The 20069-nt window shown below is 39.4% G+C and overlaps 1 protein-coding gene across 1 annotated transcript in view; it reads right to left on the bottom strand.

Annotated features, from left to right (window-relative positions):
• Positions 1-20069, bottom strand: part of LOC127442067 (fatty acid CoA ligase Acsl3-like) — a 42951-nt gene that overhangs the window by 10644 nt on the left and 12238 nt on the right. The window contains exons 2-12 of the mRNA XM_051699783.1: positions 19643-19884; positions 19368-19518; positions 14610-14810; positions 12648-12825; positions 11551-11660; positions 9692-9830; positions 6800-6950; positions 4685-4808; positions 4377-4448; positions 4156-4295; positions 3845-4017 (exon numbers count right to left, since the gene is read on the bottom strand). Of these exons, the coding sequence (XP_051555743.1) occupies positions 3845-4017; positions 4156-4295; positions 4377-4448; positions 4685-4808; positions 6800-6950; positions 9692-9830; positions 11551-11660; positions 12648-12825; positions 14610-14810; positions 19368-19517 (1438 nt within the window). The 5' untranslated portion in view covers position 19518; positions 19643-19884. The remainder of the gene's footprint in view (positions 1-3844; positions 4018-4155; positions 4296-4376; positions 4449-4684; positions 4809-6799; positions 6951-9691; positions 9831-11550; positions 11661-12647; positions 12826-14609; positions 14811-19367; positions 19519-19642; positions 19885-20069) is intronic.

The raw sequence follows: 20069 nt of genomic DNA, 5'->3' as shown, positions 1-20069 counted from the left end.
AGCTGAGCATTAACTACAACTAGAGAAATCACAGTAGCACTTTAGTAAACATTAATAAATGCATTAGGTATCATGAACTAACAATGAACAATATATTTTTACAGAATTTACTAATCTTAGTTAAAGGGATAGTTCACCCAAAATTAAAAATTCTCTCATAATTTATTGCCCCTCATGCCATCCCAGATGTGTATGGCTTTCTTTCTTCTGCAAGACACAAACAAAGATTTTTAGAAAAATATCTCAGCTCTGTAGTTCCATACAATGCATACAAAGTGAATGGTGGCCAGAAATTCGAAGGTCCAAAAAGCACATAAAGTTAGCATAAAAGTAATCCATATTACTCCAGTGGTTAAATCTATATACAGTGCATTCAGAAAGTATTCAGATCCCTTCATTTTTTTTTTTTTTTTTCACATTTTGTTATGTTGCAGCCTTATGCTAAAATGTTTAAAAAAAAATTCACATCAATCTACACTCCATACCCCATAATGACAAAGCAAAAACCTGATTTTTTATAACTTTTCAAATTTATTAAAAAGAAAAAAACTGAAATATCACATTGACATAATATTCAGATCCTTAACTCAGTATTTAGTTGAAGCACCTTTGGCAGCAATTACAGCCTCAAGTCTTTTTGGGTATGATGCGACAAGTTTTGCACACCTTGATTTGGGAATTTTCTGCCGGTCTTCTCTGCAGATCTGTCAGGTTGGATGGGGACCGTCGGTGGACAGCCATTTTCAGGTCTCTCTCTCTGTTCGATTGGTTCAAGTCCGGGCTCTGACTGTGCCACTCAAGGACAATCACAGAGTTGTCCCTTGTGACGAGGAGGAGGATGGGGCCGGTCTGTCCCCAATCGGGCTAATCAGCCGAGGAGAGGGATAAATGCAGCCGGATGTGGCAGTTCGGCAGAGAGAGAGAGAGAGACACACGCAGCTGCTTTGTGTGTGTGTTTGTGTTTTTTTGTTTAAATTAAATATTATTTTGACTGTTCATGCGGTTCCTGCCTCCTCCTTGCCCATTTGAACCCTGTTACATCCCTAAACCACTCTTGCGTTGTCTTGACTGTGTGCTTTGGGTCATTGTCCTGTTGGAAGGTGAACCTTCAGCCCAGTCTGTGGTCCTGAGCACTCTGGACCAGGTTTTCATTAAGGATATCTCTGTATTTTGCTGCATTCAGCTTTCCTTCAACCCTGACCAGTCCCCCAGTCCCTGCTGCTGAAAACACCCCCACAGCATGATGCTTCACCGTTGGGATGGTATTGCGCAGGTGATGAGCAGTGCCTGGCTTCCTCCTGACTTAAGGATATCTCTGTATTTTGCTGCATTCAGCTTTCCTTCAACCCTGACCAGTCCCCCAGTCCCTGCTGCTGAAAACACCCCCACAGCATGATGCTTCACCGTTGGGATGGTATTGCGCAGGTGATGAACAGTGCCTGGCTTCCTCCTGACATGACGCTTGGAATTGAGGCCAAACAGTTCAATCTTCATTTCATCAGACCAGAGAATCTTGTTTCTCACAGTCTGAGAGTCCTTTAGGCACATTTTATGTGTCTTGCACTGAGGAGAGGCTTCTGTCTGGCCACTCTGCCACTCTGATTGCTCAATTTGGCCGAGTCCTGGTTGTTCCAAACTTCTTCCATTTAAGAACTATGGAGGCCAGCGTGCTCTTGGGACCCTTCAATGGAGCCGAAATTTTTGTAGCCTTCCCCAGTTCTGTGCCTCGACACAATCCAGTCTCTGAGCTCTGCAGGTAGTTCCTTTGACCTCATGGTTTGGTTTTTGCTCTGATTTGCATTTTCAGCTGTGAGACCTTATATAGACAGGTGTGTGCCTTTCCAAATTATGTCCAATCAATTGAATTTGCCACAGGTGGACTCCAAACAAAGTGTAGAAACAATTCAAAGATGATCCAGAGAAATGGGATGCACACAAGTTATCAAAAATCTGTTTTTTGCTTTGTCATTATGGGGTATGGAATGTAGATTGATGTGAAAAAAATAAAATAATTTAAATCATTTTAGACTAAGGATGCAACATAACAAAATGTGAAAAAAATGAAGGGGACTGGATACTTTCTGAATGCACTGTATTTTCAGAAGTGATATGAGAGGTGTTGTTGTGAAGCAGATTCATATTTAAGTCCTTTTTTACTATAAATCTCCACTTTCTACTTCACTTCCTTATTCTTCTTCTTCTTTCTTTCTTTTTTTTTTTCCTTCTTCACCCAATTTGGAATGCCCAATTCCCAGTGCACTTTTAAGTCCTCGTGGCTGCGTAGTGATTCGCCTCAATCCGGGTGGCGGAGGACGAATCCCAGTTGCCTCCGCGTCTGAGACCATCAACCCGCGCATCTTATCACGTGGCTTGTTGAGCGCGTTGCCACGGAGACATAGCGCGTGTGAAGGCTTCACGCCATCCACCGCGGCATCTGCGCTCAACTCACCACGCACCCCACTGAGAACGAACCACATTATAGCGACCACGAGGAGGTTATCCCATGTGACTCTACCCTCCCTAGCAACCGGGCCAATTTGTTTGCTTAGGAGACCTGGCTGGAGTCACTCAGCACGCCCTGGGATTCAAACTAGCGAACTCCAGGGGTGGTAGCCAGCGTCTTTTACCACTGAGCTACTCAGGCCCCCTCCTTATTCTTCTTATTTTCTATTTTGGCAATAAGCATTCTTTGTGCATATCATCACCTGTTGGGCAGGGAGTAGAATTTATAGAAAAAAAGGACCTAAATATTGATCTTTTTCACAACCATACCTATAATATTGCTTATGAAGTTATGGATTTAACGACTGGAGTTGTGCGGATAACTTTTATGCTGCCTTTATATGCTTTTCGGACCTTCACATTTTTGGCCACCATTCATTGTATCGAACTACAGAGCTGAAATATTCTTCTAAAAATCTTGGTTTGTGTTCAGCAGAAGAAAGTAAGTCATACACATCTGGGATGGCATGAGGGTGAGTAAATGATGAGAGAATTTAAATTAATAATGTTATTTTTATTTATTTATTTTTTTTAAATATAATGGTTCATTGTTAGTTCATGTTAATTCATAATGTATTAACTAATGTTAGCAGGTATAAAAAAAAAAAAAGCATTATTACATGTTGCAAACAACAATAAACAAGATTAATAAGTGGTTTAAAACTATTTTTCATTGTTAGTTCATGTTAAAGCTGAAGTATGTAATTACTCCACCACTAGCACCACCAAACGGAACTGCAAAAATAAACATTGTTTTCAAAACAGCTTTCTGAAAATGCCTCCTTGCATTGATCGAACAAACAGATAGGCCCTGCCCATAAATCACGCCATTGGTTGAGTCAATTTTATTGTCTCTCTTGAGACACGTCGCTCAAAACAAAGAGGAATTTTCATAGTGCCCCAGAGACAGTGCTTACAGTTTTCAAGAAAATTAACCTATGAATGGCTTACTTATGGATGTCTCTGCGTATTAAGCTGCAAGTATTTTAACACCATAAAAGTTACACACGTCAGCTTTAACTAATGTTAACAAATGTAACCTTATTTTAAAGTGTTACCAAAATCTCTATAAAAATTTCAATGACATTTTATGACTTTTCAAATCACTCTTTAAAATTCAATCTTAAAATTCCCTGATATGTCCCAGCTTTTAATACTACAACTCCACTGAACACCATTGGTTTTACTGCACCTGGCTGTAAGTCTATTGTCCCATCTTTTAATTGTATTACTTTACTAAAACAAGTTTTATGACTACTGTTTTGAGTGCCATTCTCATGCCTAAAGTTCTACCTCCCCTAGCTTCAGTTCTAACCCGACCAGATCTGAATCTCATGCTTACAATCACTGATGGTTCCAGCTCCACAGGTCTCAGTTAGGCCGTAGCCCTGACCCACAGGACAGCAAAAACAGATGTTCATAAACCGCTGAGTAGCAGCAGACAAAGGAGCTCCACCAGAGAGCAGCACACGCATCTTACCGCCAAGCAACAAGCGCACTTTCTTAAACACCAACCTGGAGGTGCGTGCACAATCACCCACACACACACACACAAGCAAGAAAGGAATTAGAAATAAAAGTAAAATACAAATATAAACGTATATTGCAGAGACAAGCTAGCATAGTCAATTTTAGTTCAAATCATTGTGTTACCTGTCACACAGTGGTGTGCTGTACCCTTTGGAGATCTGCTCCATTTTGTAATTGTACGCCAGAACAAAAAGTGTTTTCTGAACACTGCTCATCTCTTCAACTTTAGTCATTACATTCTTATAGATTCGGTCCATAATCTCCTACAGAGAGAGACAAAAATACAAATTGTACACAACAACTACTACCATCAATGCTTCTCCGTGTGTGTGTGGGTTTCTTACTGGTACAGCTGCCATCAGTGTTGGTTTAAGGACACTAGTGTCTCCTTTGCTGCCCTTTTTAATTTTGGACGACTGTGGCAGAGAGGAAAAAGAGAGAGATAACTGCATGCTATCTCCTTTATTTATCTTGCATTATTGCAATTTGTCTTTACTTTGCAATAGTTTCAGTATATGAAGCTGTCGGCCAAACAAACTTTATCATATGCACTCTATTCTCTGAGATTGTAAAAGAACTGACATGATGATAACATCATAAGACATAATGACATGTGTGTCAACACATCAGCATGACTAATGTGTGTTTGTACCTGGTCAGCAAGCGTCTGAGGTGACGAGTATCCGATCCGGCAGCCATGTGACACACACACCAGCTCAGCGCTGAGCTCCAGGACATGAGCAAGAGGCAAGTAGCCAATATAGGTGTCATTCTCACTGTTCGAATGAAATAAAACACTGTTAAAAACAGATTTTTGATATCCGACGTATTGTTTTTTCCCCCATGTAAATAGCAGCCCAAAGTTCAGCCACAGATAGCATCGAAGTGGCTTGGCTAGCAAAAGCAATCTTTGAAAGTTTCACAACAAATAGCTTATGAAATTTAATATGAGAAGTAAATAAACCAAGTCTGAAATTTTAGCATAGTTTACAACAATCTACCAGTTACAAAAGTTAATATAACTACAATAAAACTATGTACAGTGGCAAGAATAAATATGTGAACCCTTTGGAATTACCTGCATTTATGTATAAATTTGTCTTAAAATCTTGTTTGATCTTCATCTAAGTTACAATAATGAACAAACACAATCTGTTTTAACTAATAACTATTAATGTAAATTAATGTATTCTTCTTGTACATACTGAATACATCATTCAAATATTCACAGTGTAGGTTGGAAAAAGTATGAAAACCCCTTGGCTAATGACGTCAACAAAAGCTAATTAGAGAAAGGAATTGGCAAACCTGGCATCCAATTAATGAAATGAGATTGGACATGTGGGTTAGAGCTACTTTGACTTATAAAAAGCACTTAAACATTTTGTGTTTGCTATTCACAAGAAGCATCTGCTGACATGGACCATGCCTTTAAAAAAAAATAAATAAAAGAGATCTCAGAAGACCTATGATCAAGAATTTTTGCTCTGCATAAAGATGGAAAGGGTTACAAAATTAGCTTGAAGATCTTAGATATTCATCTTTCCACAGTTAGACAAATTGTCTTGATTAGTACTGTGGCTACTCTCCCTAGAAGTGGCCGTCCAGCCAAGATGACCCAAAGGGCACACTGCAAAATGCTCAATGAGGTAAAAAAAAAAAAAAAGTACCCTTGAGTGACAGCTAAATACTAAAGGAATCATTGTAACTGGTTAACATCTCTGTTCATGAGTCTACTATATGGAAAACATTAAACAGGCATGGTGTCCATGGAAGGATATCATGAAGAAAGCTGCTGCTTTCCAACAAAAAACATTGCTGGGCACCTGAAGTTTGCCAAAGAAAACCTGACACTCCACAACGCTACTGAGAAAATATTTTGTGGACTGATGAAACAAAGGTTGAATTATTTGGGAAGAACATGCAGCACTACGTATGGCGTAAAAAGGGCACCGCATACCAACATGAAAACATCATCCTAACGGTGACGTACGGTGGAGGGAGCATAATGATTTAGGGCTGCTTTGCTGCTTCTGGGCCTGGACCGCTTGCCATCATCAAGGGAAAAATGAATTCCAAAGTTTATCAAGATATTCTACAGGATAATGTGAGGGTGGGTGTGTGCCAGCTGAAGCTCAGTAGAAGTTGGGTAATGCAGCAGGACAATTAACCTAAACATCAAAGTAAATCCACTACAGAACGACTTTAAAAAAAGAAAATTCACCTTTTGGAGTGGCCCAGTCACAGCCCAGACCTTAACCCAATAGAGATGCTGTTGAATGACCTCAAGAGAGCCATTCACACCAGACATACTAAGGATATGGCTGAGCTGAAGCAGTTCTGTAATGAAGTATGGTCCAAAATTCCTTCTGAACTTTGTGCAGGTGTAATCTGCAGCTACCAGAATCTTACTTTTTCCACAGCACTGTGAATGTTTAATGGGATATGTTCAATAAAGACATGAAAGATTATAACTGTTTGCGTGTTGTTAGCTTCAAGACATTGTGTTTGCCTATACTTGTGACTTTGATGAGATCAAGTTTTATGACTATTCAATTTAGAAAAACACCTAATTCCAAAGGGTTCACATACTTTTTCTTGCCACTGTAACTTGCAATCAAGGTCATCAATATTTTTATTGTTTATGTTAGATTATTATATTATTTTATTATGATTTTATAATAAAAACAATATCAGATAGTGAGTCAGCTAAAGACTGACTGATAAATCGAGACAGTAAAACAGGAGTGGTGTCAGACAGACGTACTCCAGGTTAGGGATGCGTTCAGCCATGCCGGTGATGCCAGCGATGATGTTGCTATGGGAGATCATGACTCCTTTAGGGATGCCTGTAGATCCACTGGTATACATAATCACTGCTATATCAGATGGAAGAGGCTGTCTACGGGACACGGCCACTGCACACAGACAGAGAGACACAGGTCATTCATTGTGCTCAGTTTCACATGTGGGAAAGCTAGACAGGCAAAGAAGAAAAAAGATAAGGTCTAATACTCCAGTGAAAGGTCCAAATCTTTTATCTCAGTTTGTCTGATTCATGAAAACCTGTTCTATTAATGATAACATCTCCTTCTGTTATCTCAAGAGGATTTTTGCTATTATCTGACACAACGGTTGAGTGTGTGGGCTCTCAACACTGGTCCACCAGCCCCTCAAGAGCCTTCTTTCATCTGACAGGATTATCCTGCTGTGAAAACTCATCTTTCTTCCACAACAAAATCTATATTTACAGCTCTTTTTGTCCTTAGTCTGTTTATTGAGCTTGTAAACTTCAAAACATGACAAAAGTTGTTGTTTTTTTCAGCCGGTTTGAACACTGCTTGTTTCTTTAAATGCACTCTTATGCCATCTCGTATGACTTTCTTTTTTCTGTGGAACACAAAAATATGGAAAAAAATAAAAATATATTTTGAATAAGATACGATGTGTCCATAAAATGCAAGTCAGTGTGGTCCAAAATTTTCAAGCCTGAGAAAGGACATAAAGGCAGCATTAAGGTAATCCATTTGACTCAAATGGTTTAATCCATGTCTTCTGAATCGATACAATCCCTTTTTAATTTATGCACACGGTGCGTGTTCAGCACTCTGCGCATGCATCATCGAAAGGAAGTGTCGAAAGGAAGACTTATGGTGAATGAGTTATATTTTGGACTGTTTTTTTATTTTATTTTTATTACCCAAACCTGATCGTATTTCTTCATAAGTAGGGCTGCATGATATGGAGAAAAAATGCAATATGCAATAAATTGCTGGACAATGCGATATGCAATACGATAATCCTATGTTGATGTCATCATAGTGCGTGGAACATCGGAACCCCCACCGCTCATATAAACTAAAGTTTACTGGAATAAAAAAAGGACCATCTATCCAAGAGATCACAAACATAGGTGTCTTTTGTTCAAAATTGCATATAGACTGCATATAATATACCGTTTTTTACTATTATGTAGCAGATATTAAAATGAATCTTCAATTATTTATATTTTTTTGTAAAAAGCATATGAATATAAAAGTTAATTTCACTATATCGTGGAATTCCTGAAAGAATTGGTGTTGTAAAATATTTTATTTTATTTTTACACAGTAATTCATGTTCAAATTAATTATAAAAATATTGTAATCAATGTGGGACATTTATTTTTTTAAATTATTTTGATGGGAATGATTTAATGGGACAATCCATTAATCGAAACCCATCCTTTGATATGTCCACACAGACCACAGCGACCAATTAATAAACCAAGTTCGAGTTTGTATACTGGCACCTAGTCTCACTATTATCTGCACACACACACACAGCACAGGACTGCGTCGATTACAGGTACATATGCCCAAATTATGACACACACCATCATTTGAGTCAGTGCCTATACACACTGCACGCACAGAGTGACAATCACGTGCCCAGTCTATTCTCTGCTACCTGTGTCGCCTGGAATGTTACTGTATTAAAACCCATTATCTCTTGCGATATGCATATCACGATATGTACATTTATGATATTTAGACAAATTCGATATATTGTGCAGCCCTATTCAGAAGACATGAATTAAACCACTCAAGTCATATGGATTGCCTCACAAAAAATCTAGTTTTCTGGCAAACTAGCTGCAAATTTGTCACTCATAATTTTCACATGCAATGTTTGTAGCTCTTCACCGGTAGTGGTGAACCTGCTGTAAACTTTTGGCAACAATAGACACTCTCGGTTTTTTGTAAGGGTATACCATTATAACTTTATGTTATTTACGAGCTTGAAAGTGTACTCAATTGACTTGCATAGTACACATATAAGTACATCTCTCCTTCAAAATATCTTTTTTTTTGTTTTTCGCAGAAGTCATATAAGTTTGAGATGGCATGTGTGTCAATGATGAAAGAATTATTATTTTTGGGTGAACTATTCCTTAAATATGTTTTTGGGAAACCAAGGATATGTGGAATACCAGTGTACTGAGCAGTACATACAATATACTGCATACGTAAAATAGTATTTTTTACAGTACACAGTGGTCCTCATTAACTAAGATCCCAAATAAAGGGCTCTAATCTGAAAGACAATCCTCAGAGTAGACTATGTCAGTAAATCAGCTTGGAAATTTGTTGAAATCAAGTTTTTGCTTATTTTTATCCATGCAAACCTTTAATAAATCAGGTCCTGTATGTAAGTTTTAAACAGCAGTATGCTACAATGGTGTCACGTTAGCTCACTATTGTCTAGTTATTATCTCTGAAATAAATACTATAATTTTGCATTTTTAAGCCAATTTTGTGTAAAGATGTCAACTTCTGACAGTTCGATCAAATAATGAGTCAAGAAGTAGATGATAAAAATCACAGTTTTAGTAATCAGAAATTACTTATGGTTAATTTGTGACAGTACATAGAAGGTCAAGCCAAGCACGATGCATTATGAGGTACAGTTTCCTGCATAGTGTGCTCAGGTTGCATACTGCACATTTTGCCAAATGCAAAAGGTCAAATATTTGCATACTTTATGCACATGCATACTAAATACTGTAAAAACAGCACATGTAGCAGTATTCCATTCCAAACATATTCCATTTGTTGGAGTCTGAGAGCATGTTGGGAGAACATGTGGGATTAGAGGGGAATTAAGTTTGAGCCCTTACTGTTCTCAGGTTTGGCCCCCAGTTCTTGCACAGCAGCAATATTGTGAACCATGATGCCTCTAGGCAGATCTAGCCAACTAGAGGGCTTATCATCCACAACTATAATGTGCTTTAGTCTGGGGACATCCATCAGAATTGCCTGAGAGAGAGAGAGAATCATTCAGACCATGAGTTACAAGAGCTTTGATGTCATGGCCAGTCCCCAAATCCCATTGCTGTGTTGTATATACAGTGCATCCGGAAAGTATTCACAGCGCTTCACTTTTTCCACATTTTGTTATGTTACAGCCTTATTCCAAAATGGATCAAATTCATTATTTTCCTCAAAATTCTACAAACAATACCCCATAATGACATGAAAGAAGTTTGTTTGAAATCTTTGCAAATTTATTAAAAATAAAAAAACAGAAAAAAAAAAAAAATCACATGTACATAAGTATTCACAGCCTTTTCTCAATACATTGTTGAAGAACCTTTGGCACCAATTACAGCCTCAAGTCTTTTTGAGTATGATGCTACAAACTTGGCACACCTATTTTTTGGCAGTTTCTCCCATTCTTCTTTGCAGGACCTCTCAAGCTCCATCAGGTTGGATGGGGAGCGTCGGTGCACAGCCATTTTCAGATCTCTCCAGAGATGTTCAATTGGGTTCAAGTCTGGGCTCTGGCTAGGCCACTCAAGGACATTCACAGAGTTGTCCCGGAGCCACTCCTTAGTTATCTTGGCTGTGTGCTTAGGGTCATTGTCCTGTTGGAAGATAAACCTTCGCCCCAGTCTGATGTCCAGAGCGCTCTGGAGCAGGTTTTCATCAAGGATGTCTCTGTACATTGCTGCATTCATCTTTCCCTCGATCCTGAGTAGTCTCCCAGTTCCTGCCGCTGAAAAACATCCCCACAGCATGATGCTGCCACCACCATGCTTCACTGTAGGGATGGTATTGGCCAGGTGATGAGCGGTGCCTGGTTTCCTCCAGACATGACGCTTGCCATTCAGGCCAAAGAGTTCAATCTTTGTTTTCATGGTCTGAGAGTCCTTCAGGTGCCTTTTGGCAAACTCCAGGCGGGCTGTCATGTGCCTTTTACTGAGGAGTGGCTTCCGTCTGGCCACTCTACCATACAGGCCTGATTGGTGAAGTGCTGCAGAGATGGTTGTTCTTCTGGAAGGTTCTCCTCTCTCCACAGAGAAATGTTGGAGCTCTGTCAGAGTGACCATCGGGTTCTTGGTCACCTCCCTGACTAAGGCACTTCTCCCCCAATCGCTCAGTTTGGCCAGGTGGCCAGCTCTAGGAAGAGTCCTGGTGGTTCCAAACTTCTTCCATTTACGGATGATGGAGGCCACTGTGCTCATTGGGACCTTCAATGCTGCAGAAATTTTTCTGTACCCTTCCCCAGATCTGTGCCTCGATACAATCCTGTCTCGGAGGTCTACAGGCAATTCTTTGGACTTCATGGCTTGGCTGTGGGACCTTATATAGACAGGTGTGTGCCTTTCCAAATCATGTCCAATCAACTGAATTTACCACAGGTGGACTCCAATCAAGTTGTAGAAACATCTCAAGGATGATCAGTGGAAACAGGATGCACCTGAGCTCAATTTTGAGTGTCATGGCAAAGGCTGTGAATACTTATGTACATGTGATTTTTTTTGTTTTTTATTTTTAATAAATTTGCAAAGATTTCAAAAAAACTTCTTTCACGTTGTCATTATGGGGTATTGTTTGTAGAATTTTGAGGAAAATAATGAAGTTAATCCATTTTGGAATAAGGCTGTAACATAACAAAATGTAGAAAAAGTGAAGCGCTGTGAATACTTTCCGGATGCACTGTACGTGGCATGTATCATGACTGGCATTTTCTCACCTTGAGGCGGCTTTGCAGCAGGTCTTTGCTTGTTATTATATGAGTGACCTCAGTCTCATTCAGACCATGAGCTATAGCCGCTCCTCCCAATGTAGAGTATAGAGTCACCACTGAAAGACAGACAGAGAGAGACAAACATTAAAACCATTAGTTTTAACTGTCCCTTTCTATATACACTCACTGAGCACTTTATTAGGGACACCTGTACACCTACTTATTCATGCAATTATCTAATCACCCAATCATGTGGCAGCAATGCAATGCATAAAATCATACAGATATGGGTTAGGAGCTTCAGTTAATGTTCACATCCACCATCAGAATGGGGAAAAAATGTGATTTCAGTGATTTTGACCGTGGCATGATTGTTGGTGCCAGATGGGCTGGTTTGAGTATTTCTGTAACTGCTGATCTCCTGGGATTTTCACGCACAACAGTCTCTAGAATTTACTCAGAATGGTGCCAACAACAACAAAAAAAATCCAGTGAGCGGCAGTTATGCGGACAGAAACGCCTTGTTGATGAGAGGTCAACAGAGAATGGCCAGACTGGTTCAAGCTGACAGAAAGGCTACAGTAACTCAGATAACCACTCTGTACAATTGTAGTGAGCAGAATAGCATCTCAGAATGCACAACATGTCAAACCTAAAGGCGGATGGGCTACAAGAGCAGAACACCATGTTTGGCATATATATATATATATATATATATATATATATATATATATTTATATATATATATATTTGTGGGTAAAAGTAGCTCAAAAACCATGCATACTTCGAAAATCCAACAAAAATATTAAAACTTTGGCATACTATATCAAGATACAATGATTTGGGACTCACAAATTCTAATCTTGCATTTTTTTTAGTAAGGATAATGTATGATTAGAGATGCAGCCAGAGACTGAAATTTTGTGAATTAATTTTCCTGACTACTGTATAACAGTTCTTATATATTCATTCATTCATTACATTTTCATATATTCATTGATCTTGGATCTAGTATTGACAGATCACAGTAATGGTACTATTTTTGTCCAAAAGTTTATCTATATTTTCCCCTACTCAGCAGATACAGTGTGTGTGGTACTCACATGGGAAGTTGTACATAAAGCAGGCCTGAGCTGCTATGATCCATTCTGCACGTGTCTCGCAGAAAACGGCGATGTTACACAGGGGCTTCTGACCCAGTGCAGCCAGACCACTACCAAACCTCTGAGAAAGATGGAAAGTGTCCTCATAAGACAACCAGTTGTAATCGCCCAAAATCACCTGGAATGAAGAAAGAGATGGTTAGACACATTGGAGTTGTACTGTATTAAAATTTCCTGTGGCCTTGACAGCAGCATGTGATTTCTTCAGTATCATGTAAACAGCTCTGGACAACAGCAGGCCGGAGATAAACACAATTTACAGAGAGAGATGGCCACTGAACTCCTTCCTCTGGAGTTCAGTCACACTCAAGAGAGTTTGAGAGACAGTTCTCATGAGATCGGTCCACTTACCCTTTGACAGATATTTTACATACTTGAAAGTTATGTAAGCATATATTGAGCTTTTAGAAAACAGGGTTGATAAACCAGATGTTTTTTGAGTTTCACCCTGAACTGTCGGATAATTTTTTACACCCAGTTGTTGTGGAAGAATGTGTCGATGCTGATGTCAACATCATTACTATGGCAACCAACGAAGACACACCGATCAGCCACAACATTAAAACCATCTGCCTAATATTGTGTAGGTCCCCCTTGTGCCACCAAAGCAGCTCTGACCCATCGAGGTATGGACTCCACAAGACCTCTGAAGGTGTCCTGTTGTATCTGGCACCAAGACGTTAGCAGCAGATCCTTTAAGTTCTGTAATTTTTGCGGTGGGGCCTCCATGGATCAGACTTGTTGGTCCAGCACATCACATAGATGCTCAATCAGATTGAGATCTGGGATATCTGGAGGCCAAGTCAACACCTTGAACTCTTTGTCATGTTCCTCAAACCATTCCCGAACAATTTTTGCAGTGTGGCAGCGTGCATTATCCTGCTGAAAGAAGCCAATGCCATCAGCGAATACCACTGCCATGAAGGGGTGTACGTGGTCTGCAACAATATTTAGGTAGGTGGTACATGTCAAAGTAACATCCACATGAATGCCAGGACCCAAGGTTTCCCAGCAGAACATTGCACAGAGCATCACACTGTCTCCGCCGTCCTGCCTTCTTCCCATAGTGCATCCTGCTGCCATCTCTTCCCCAGGTAAATGACAAACACGCACCCGGCCGTCCACATGAACTTAAAGAAAACATGATTCATCAGACCAGGCCACCTACTTCCATTGCTCCGCGGTCCAGTTCTGAAGCTCACGTGCCCATTGTAGGCGTTTTTGGCTGTGGACAGGGATCAGCATGGGCTCTCTGACTGATCTGCGGCTACGCAGCCCCATATGCAGCAAGCTGCAATGCACTGTGTGTTCTGACACCTTTCTATCATGGCCAGCATTAAGTTTTTCAGCAGTTTGTGCTACAATAGCTCTTCTGTGGGATCGGACCAGACGGGCTAGCCTTCGCTCCCCACGCGCATCAATGAGCCTTGGGCGCCCATGACCCTGTCGCCGGTTCAGCTATTGTCCTTCCTTGGACCACTTTTGGTAGGCACTGCATACTGGGAACACCCAACAAGACCTACCGTTTTGGAGATGCTCTGACCCAGTCATCTAGCCATCACAATTTGGCCCTTGTCAAAGCCGCTCAGATCCTTACACTTTCCCATTTTTCCTGCTTCCAACACATGAAATTCAAGAACTGACTGTTCACTTGCTGCCTAACGAGATAATAAATGTTATTCACTTCACCTGTCAGTGGTTTTAATGTTGTGGCTGATCAGTGTTTATTGGATATTGACTACACACTACTCAAGAAAAGATCTGATCTGACCACAGTGCGGAGAGTCCGTTCTCAAGATATGATTTTAACATCAAATTGAAATTGTGTACAGTGTGAACAAAGGACAAAAGCCACCAAGTATGTAATGATATGAGTCGGCATGTGTGAAGTGTGCGTCTCACCTTCTTAAAGACTTTGCCGTTTGGTTGGATTTCATCCTCCTCGCTTAACAGCTCTCTTGTGCCAAGACAGTCTCTTTTAGGGAAGTGAACTACGGCATATTCAAACACTTTATCCAAAGTATCCACACCTGCGTGCAATAGGGACACCAACCGCTGCTGGCTGTTCACTGCCCGGTATGGCCCAGCAGGACTCCCGCTTACCTGATGACACACAGCACAGGATAGCAGAATGAGATCAAGGGGAAAAATCTGGAGCTGTTTGGCCAGCATGTGCCAACAAAATGGGTTGGGGTCCACTGCTATAGGCCAAAGGGTTGTCATGGTGAGTGGCGGTTCCAATAGCAATTACACTTGAACATGGTTCAGTACAGTACGATTACATTTAAACCTTTACCGGCCCGAATTCTCAGCATGGTTATCTAACCGTTCTCAGGACAGTGAACCGTGCTGGTCAAACGCCTGTAGTGAAATGGCAATTTACGACTGGTCACTTGCTCAGTCAGTCCATTTTAATCCTGATTTCGCAGCACCAAAATGGAAATAGAAACCATAACTGTGCCAACGTGCATGGATCGGTACATAACAGCACCATTTAGCAAACAAGAATCATTTGGCCCAATGGTGGAAAACCAACTTTTTCAGAGGTCTTGGTTTCAGAAGCATTTTTTCCCATTCATAAAAAACAAAACAAAAACAAAAAACAAAAAAAAAACAAACAAAAAAAAAAAACTACATAAATAACAGCATAAACTTTGATTTGAAAGAAAAAAAAAATACTTGTGGCTTCTATCGATTAAGAACCTAAAAATAAATCTGTTTTTCAATGGACAGATCCCTACTGTTGCGCTCTATAAACTGGGACAAATTCCCTGTACAAAATCCAAACCCACCTGATTCACTGCATAATTCTGAGAATTTAAGCATTTATTTTTTCACCTGCAATTTAATTAAGTGATGCCGATAAGTAATGAGAGCCAAATCCCTCCGCTAATCTCAGGCCGTTCAATAATTTTTGTTTATTGTGGTACATCATGCTCTGTTATTCATGCATTGAATTAAGAACTCAAATGTTCTTTTCAGGTATTCTAGGCCAGGGATGGACAATACTGCTTATTTCCATTTCGAGCCGATCCAATACAAAGTGCTATTATGGTTAATATTACCTCTATTAAATGGAAAGTTTTGGGCATTTCTGAGGATAAATGCGTAATTAATAGGCATTTAACATTACATTTGAAAGACAAAATTTAATAACATTGCACACGATTTATCATTTAATAACAGCAATTAGAAAACAATCAACTTTCTAACAGTTTTAATTTAAAATATAGTTGCATGCAGAAATTAAGGGACCAAGCACAATTTAAGGATTTTAGAACTTTATCCCATGACCTCGAGCTATATTGTAAAAATATATATATTTTTTTTTTTTTTTTTCTAGATAAGCATGTAAGATAAAACTTTAATTAAAGAAAAAATTAGCTGATGGTGATGCTGAAGGATTTGTCTGAGGCAGGGCAAATAATTTTATAGAGGCTGGATGGGAAAAGCATAAGATTAGTGCCCTGGCGGGCATACTGCACCTTTAATCTTAATTAAATTAAAAGAGCACATTTCTATGTTCACAATGATGGTTTTGCTATACATATTCACTGGCCCATTTTAGCTGAATACCTGAAAAGAGCAATGATAACTCAAAGGGGGACTTCTGACATTTAAATAGCTCTTGGGCTTAAACTGTGTTTTGTTACATATTGTTAACATACTGTAAAATGATAGAAGAGACCTGGATTAACAAAAAAATAAAAAATAAAAAAAAAGAGCAGTCTGAAAATGTGCACAGACATTTTAATGCTGTTCATCACCCTATTCAAATAAAGATAATTTGTTGTAGTGAACGATTGCTTTAAACACTATGAAAACTTTAGTTAGCTCACAAAATGATTGCTGAGAAAATGTTGTTGCTGAGCAATGTACCTTCAAACAGCAATCACAAAGTGAACTCAAGTAGCATATAAATTGCATGCATGTGATAGCACAACATGAGGACTCCCCACTCAATTCAGGTATAATTTTCAAAAGCACATTGTAGTATTCAAATAAAGACCATTTGGTGTAGTGGGCCAGTGCTTTGCACACCATGCCACTAAGTTGACATGGATGAAGGATGTTTCAACTGTTTTGTTTTGTCTGAGTTTGTTAAGGTGGGCAGGGCAAATAATTTTATAGGGGCTGGGTCGGAAAAACATAAGATTAATGCCCTAGCATGCATCCTGCACCCTTAAAAATTAAAATTAAAGACCACATTTCTTCAAAAGCAGATCTGATGTACATTGCAAATTCTCAATGGTTCACAAGTTGCCCCAAGCTGGGCTTGAACTGGCATCCTTTCGATCTCTCATAGCACATGGGTGTGGCGCACCTACCTCTGCCCCACAATACCACAAGCTTGACATGTGCTAAAGAGACTTACCAAGCTGAGAGTGTGCACACAAAATTGTTTCTGAGATACTGCTTTTGTTCACGCAGGTTTTGAATAAAATTCAAATAAAAATAAAAAAAAAACACACATTTTGAAATTTCTCTCCAATTTCTAAAGACTTAGTATAAGCAATGATACAAAAAAAGTTTTGATATAATCGAATAAGCATTTTGACCACTATGTGGAAATGACTCCAAACTGCTCAAGTACCCTAAGGCAGTGTTTCCCAACCTTTTTTCTGCCACGGCACACTTTTTACAATTAAACAAATCCCATGGCACACCTCTATCCAACTGTCCCACATAACCATCGTTGATAGTTTTCAAGAACTTCCATGTTTTCTGTCCATTTTAGCTGCGTGTTTACTCGTAATGTTTGAAATTTGGCTATGCAAAAAAACGCAAGTCACGTAGGTACGGTAATGAGATCTCAGGTGGCAAGAGTGCTAATTGCATTTACATTTATGCATTTGGTAGACGCTTTTATCCAAAGCGACTTATAGTGCACTTATTACAGGGACAATTCCCCCGAAGCAACCTGGAGTTAAGTGCCTTGCTCAAGGACACAATGGTGATGGCTGTGGGGACTGAACCAGCAACCTTCTGATTACCAGTTATGTGCTTTAGCCCACTACGCCACCCCCACTCTCACCATAATTGGGTAGTGAAACAACAATTATTTTGTTAATAATTATTATTATTTTTAGCTTTGTTCTTGCAAATTAATTCTTGCATTGCCACAGCAAATAATTATTTATTTATTTATTTATTTACATGGCTCTAGACTAACATTTAAGAGTGGTAGCACTGGTGTTAAATTCTACAAATGGTCGCACCAGCACTTGAGTTGGTCGCACTGGTCCAACTGAAAGAAAATTTGTTTTCTTTCATGGTTTCTTTCTTTTTATCAGGACCTTGATGATTAAAATTCAGTCATTTGAACGCAAACAAAGCCTTTTTCTAAAATCAGAGGGCATTAGAAAAGATTTTACACAGAAGGAAAGTTCCATTGTATCCATAGTTTTAGCTGTGGCATTTGCAATAACATCATAGTAACCAAAAGTATAAGTAAAACCATGATTAGCAGTAACCATAAAACAAATTATGGCATTTTTCATAAGAAAAACACATTCTGAAATTAAATTGTATTCTCTCACTACTATATTGATATAAGTTTTTTTTTTTAATATCTGTGATGTGTGGTCTGTTCATTGTGCAGATTTCTCCTTTATTCCTTTTCAATGCTGTTTAGAATGTTGGGGCCGTTTAATACAATTTTAAACTGGTTTAATTATCAACGCATTACGGGCTTTCACAGAGGTTTTCAACAAATAATCAATGCTGAATTCGCGACCCAGCAAATGCTTCTCGCAGCTCTGTTTATGATGATCTGTGCGGCTGAGTGCTCGAGACCGGTCCACGGGTAAATGCATGTCTCCACGTCCATTGAGCAGCGCTGACTGATCCGGGAAAAGCTGTTTCCTTTCGCGTTTGGAACATTTGCCGTTTGATAACTCTCATACGTAACAAAAAATGACAGAGCACAATCAGAGAGTCAGCCAACTTTGTAGTCGCACCAATGCGACCTCTTGCAAAGTTTAATCGAACTGTTAGGAATAATGGTTGAAAAATTAGTCTCAGTCCGGAGCCCTGATTTATTTTACAGTAGTGTACTGCGGCACAGTGGTTGGGAAACACTGCCCTAAGGACATGATGTCAGAGACACATGCAAATTTCCTTTCAAATCCGACATAGTGTTCAAAAGTTACATTGCTTTATATTCAAATTCAAAATGTCGGAGAGCCGATACAACTGATATTGTAAAAAACTGATGTCGTCGAAAACCTCATGACCCAAGGAATCCCTAACCCTAACCTGTCATTATTTCAGGAGAAACTTTTCAAAAGTTATGGGTTAAAATTGACATTTTTTTAGACTTTTTTGACCAATAAGTGGCGCTGTCACCAAACTTTGCATGTAGCCTCAGATCATGGTTCTAATGAAGCATATTAATGTTTGCTGGTAACACTTTACAATAAGGAAGAATAATAACAAGAAATGGAACGAATACAATAGGTGCTTAAACACCTTCGGTGCTTGACCACTAAGTAACATAACAATTGTCAAACAAGCCCATTATATGTCACATTTAGCTTTGTCGTTATTTAGTGTGAATAAATACAGATGATGTTTCTCTTTCTCAATCTAGATCTATACTTCAAGATTAATTCACCGATCCTTTTTCTAGATCTTCATCAATCCAACAGATCTACTCACTGAGCATGCTTTGAGCCGTTTGGCGCGTGCCTGGTTCTCACTGGCACCAGAGAGTAGATACCAGGGCAGGAATGTGATGACAGAATAAACCCAGACCACCGATCGAAAGACCTGCAGCAGGATAGGGGACATGTCCTCCTTCAACTTCATTCTGAATAACAAGGCATGAGGGGATGAGAGGAATAAAGAGAGAAAGAGAAGTCAAGTTAGTAATGTTTTGCCCTCGGTAACTCAGGTTTGATTTTCTATACCTCTGGTTTGTTTCCTTCACTCACTTTGTATTGCTCTTTCCTTTTGTCCTAGTATGTTGATAGTGTTCCCCCTCTTTTAAAGGTCTTGTTGTGCTCTCTCGTTCCTGGAGTGCTTTATGGTTCAGACAATGCTCCTCTGCCCCTCTAATCCCTTTTGTCAAACCTGCTGGCTGATAGTTGCAACCTCCTGTTCCATTTCCTTGTCCCACTCCCAGCTTCCTTCTATGACAGAGTACAAAGCTTCCTGGGACTCAGGACAAGCTCACCTGTAGGTAAATAATAATAAAAATAAGTCTTAATGTAGACACTAAATTTGGCCCATTGAAACTTTTAATAAGTGTTTCAAATTTCACAGTACATAAAAGGAAATTGTCCCATTTTTATAATCCCTATCTAAACACAGGAGCTAAAAACTTAGCAGCCACGACTGCAGAAAGGTTCTCACTGCCAA

The sequence above is a fragment of the Myxocyprinus asiaticus genome, chromosome 6 (assembly GCF_019703515.2).
Source record: "Myxocyprinus asiaticus isolate MX2 ecotype Aquarium Trade chromosome 6, UBuf_Myxa_2, whole genome shotgun sequence".
In the NCBI taxonomy this organism is placed as follows: Eukaryota; Metazoa; Chordata; class Actinopteri; order Cypriniformes; family Catostomidae; genus Myxocyprinus; species Myxocyprinus asiaticus.
Note: the sequence above shows the minus strand (reverse complement) of the source record. Positions and strands in the feature narration are given on the sequence as shown.